This window comes from Arachis duranensis, chromosome 6 (assembly GCF_000817695.3).
Source record: "Arachis duranensis cultivar V14167 chromosome 6, aradu.V14167.gnm2.J7QH, whole genome shotgun sequence".
Lineage (NCBI taxonomy): Eukaryota > Viridiplantae > Streptophyta > Magnoliopsida > Fabales > Fabaceae > Arachis > Arachis duranensis.
This window is the reverse complement of record NC_029777.3, coordinates 95,923,407-95,925,565: the sequence shown is the minus strand read 5'-3', so window position 1 is coordinate 95,925,565 and position 2,159 is coordinate 95,923,407. Positions and strand designations below refer to the sequence as shown.

Here is a 2,159-nt window from a genome sequence, read left to right as displayed (position 1 = left end):
CTTCTTTAATTTTTATCATTTCCCTTTTTTTTTTCAGATGATGTTGCTTGGAGATAGCCATAGCATTCGAGGAGCATTTCTATGTTTGTGGAACATTATTATTTGTCTTTCGTTTTGCGTACGTGTTTATTACTTGATGAATGATGGAGGCATTATAATACCTTAATTAGGGCTTGTTTGGGTGAGCTTTTAAGAAAAGATCTTTTTTCGAGTTATCTTTTTTTAAAAGATCTTATAGAGAAGTAAAAGTAATTTTATGTTTGGATATCTCATGTAAAAATGTCTTTTTATCTATCAATTATGTTTGGATATAACAATATAAAAGTACTTTTTTGTTTATTTATTACATGAAAAACATCTTTTTTTTAAGGAAAAAAGATCTTTTAAAAAAAGATGTAAATTACAGCTTCTCAAAAAAGATCTTTTTTTGATTTTACTAGTGCTTTTACTTTTACTATTAGAAATTTGCCAAACACGTTAAAAAATAAAAAAAGATCTTTTTTCATTGAAAAAAGATCTTTTTTTAACAGAATAATGACGCCCAAACATGCACTTAATATACATTTATATTTTCTACATATATGTAGTCTACTTTGATGGAAAAACATATGTTTTTACTTGATTTTTCAGTAATCTATCATATCTAAGTTATGAAATGAAAAACAGAAAAAATATAAGCCCTCACTAGGTTTTAAAGAGGTCCATATGTTCATTCAATTGCTCTTAGTCCTAATCTCTCTTCAGAAGGGGACAAAAGAGCTACGGTGAAGAAAGGTAGCTGAATCTCTTTTACATTATCCATCTTTGCTATCATAAACTAATTGGATGTGATAAATATGAATAACTTGATAAAGTAATTGAAGAAGATCAAATGAAGATATAATAGCTATCATAAACTACTTCTGCAAAAAGGCTTTTATGAAGCAAATCATATGGTTTTAAATCCAACAAAAGATAGTGTTTCAATGTAAATAAAACCAGTATTCTACTCGCTCATAATAAAATGAAGCTGAAAAAGGAATTGTAAAGAAGTAACTAATTTATATTGTCTCGGAATATTGTCCCCTAATCAACCTCAAAACTCCCAAAAATAGTTAAATACTAGTTCAGAACATAGAACAGCGAAGTCTAAGCAGCAAAGCAAACCAAACTTCTTGTTTAGGTACATTTATTCCTAATGATTTCCAGATGACAATACCTCCAAATCCAGCTCAAGTAGCAACTAAAACGAGACAGTTATTATTTGAACTTCAAATAATCTGACATTAGCAAAACGAAATAATAAGAAAAGAAATATATAAATTAGGAAAATTAATTAAATAAAATGAAATTAATTAGAAAATGCATGCTTAATTTTTTTGCATGCTTAATTAAGAAAGTTCCAAACAGCTAAGAATAAATAGATTTTGAATAGAAGAAAGTTACTCTGCGGATTTTTTTTAATTTGTAAATCTTGTTCAAAAAAGATAGCATAGCATCTCAGATTAAGGATAGCCCTACAGTTACCAAGTAATTCCACTAGTGCAAATATATAAGGAGAATTCTATGACAAAACACAACAGCATTCTCCTACTAAATTTAATAAGAAATCCCATGAAAAAAAGTCTATAGAAATCAAAATTAAAACATCTAAAAGATAGCATTGCTAATAGAAATAATAAAGAAAAGACCTAGACTCACGTTGTAAGAACAGCTGGGAGCCCTTTCAGGAATCACTACAATTGTTAGGATGTTGACTAAATCAAATCAAAATCAAATTCCTAATTTCTTTCATAAATCTTTGATGTAAATAGAATTAATTATAAATCTTTTTCTTTTTTAGTTTAGTTTAATTTTATGAATTTTATTATTAGAAATTTTTCTTTTATTTTAGGCTAATATTTTTTTCTTCTTTCTTATTTTTTAGTTATTTCTATTTCTGTAATTCCTCTATAAAGAGGCTGATTCCCTGTACATTTGATAATATAACATATTCAACCACTTCAACTTGGTATCAGACCAGGATCTCTGCACTGTGCCTCTGATTTATAGCTATGGCTGACAGTTCTTCAGTCATTAATCCTGAATAGAAGGAGAACATCACTCCTACTCTATAGATTTCAAATCTGAGCAACAGGCACTAGTTAGTGGTGACTCCCATTTAATTCAGATCACCACAT

At 28.2% G+C, this 2,159-nt stretch overlaps 1 protein-coding gene across 2 annotated transcripts in view; it reads left to right on the top strand.

Annotated features, from left to right (window-relative positions):
* Positions 1-151, top strand: part of LOC107494819 (exocyst complex component EXO70B1-like) — a 3,051-nt gene extending 2,900 nt beyond the window's left edge. For both annotated transcript variants that reach the window (XM_052263416.1, XM_016115855.3), the window contains one exon: positions 38-151. In XM_052263416.1, coding sequence (XP_052119376.1) covers positions 38-57 — 20 coding nt within the window. In that variant the 3' untranslated portion in view covers positions 58-151. The remainder of the gene's footprint in view (positions 1-37) is intronic.
* The last annotated feature ends 2,008 nt before the right edge of the window (positions 152-2,159 follow it).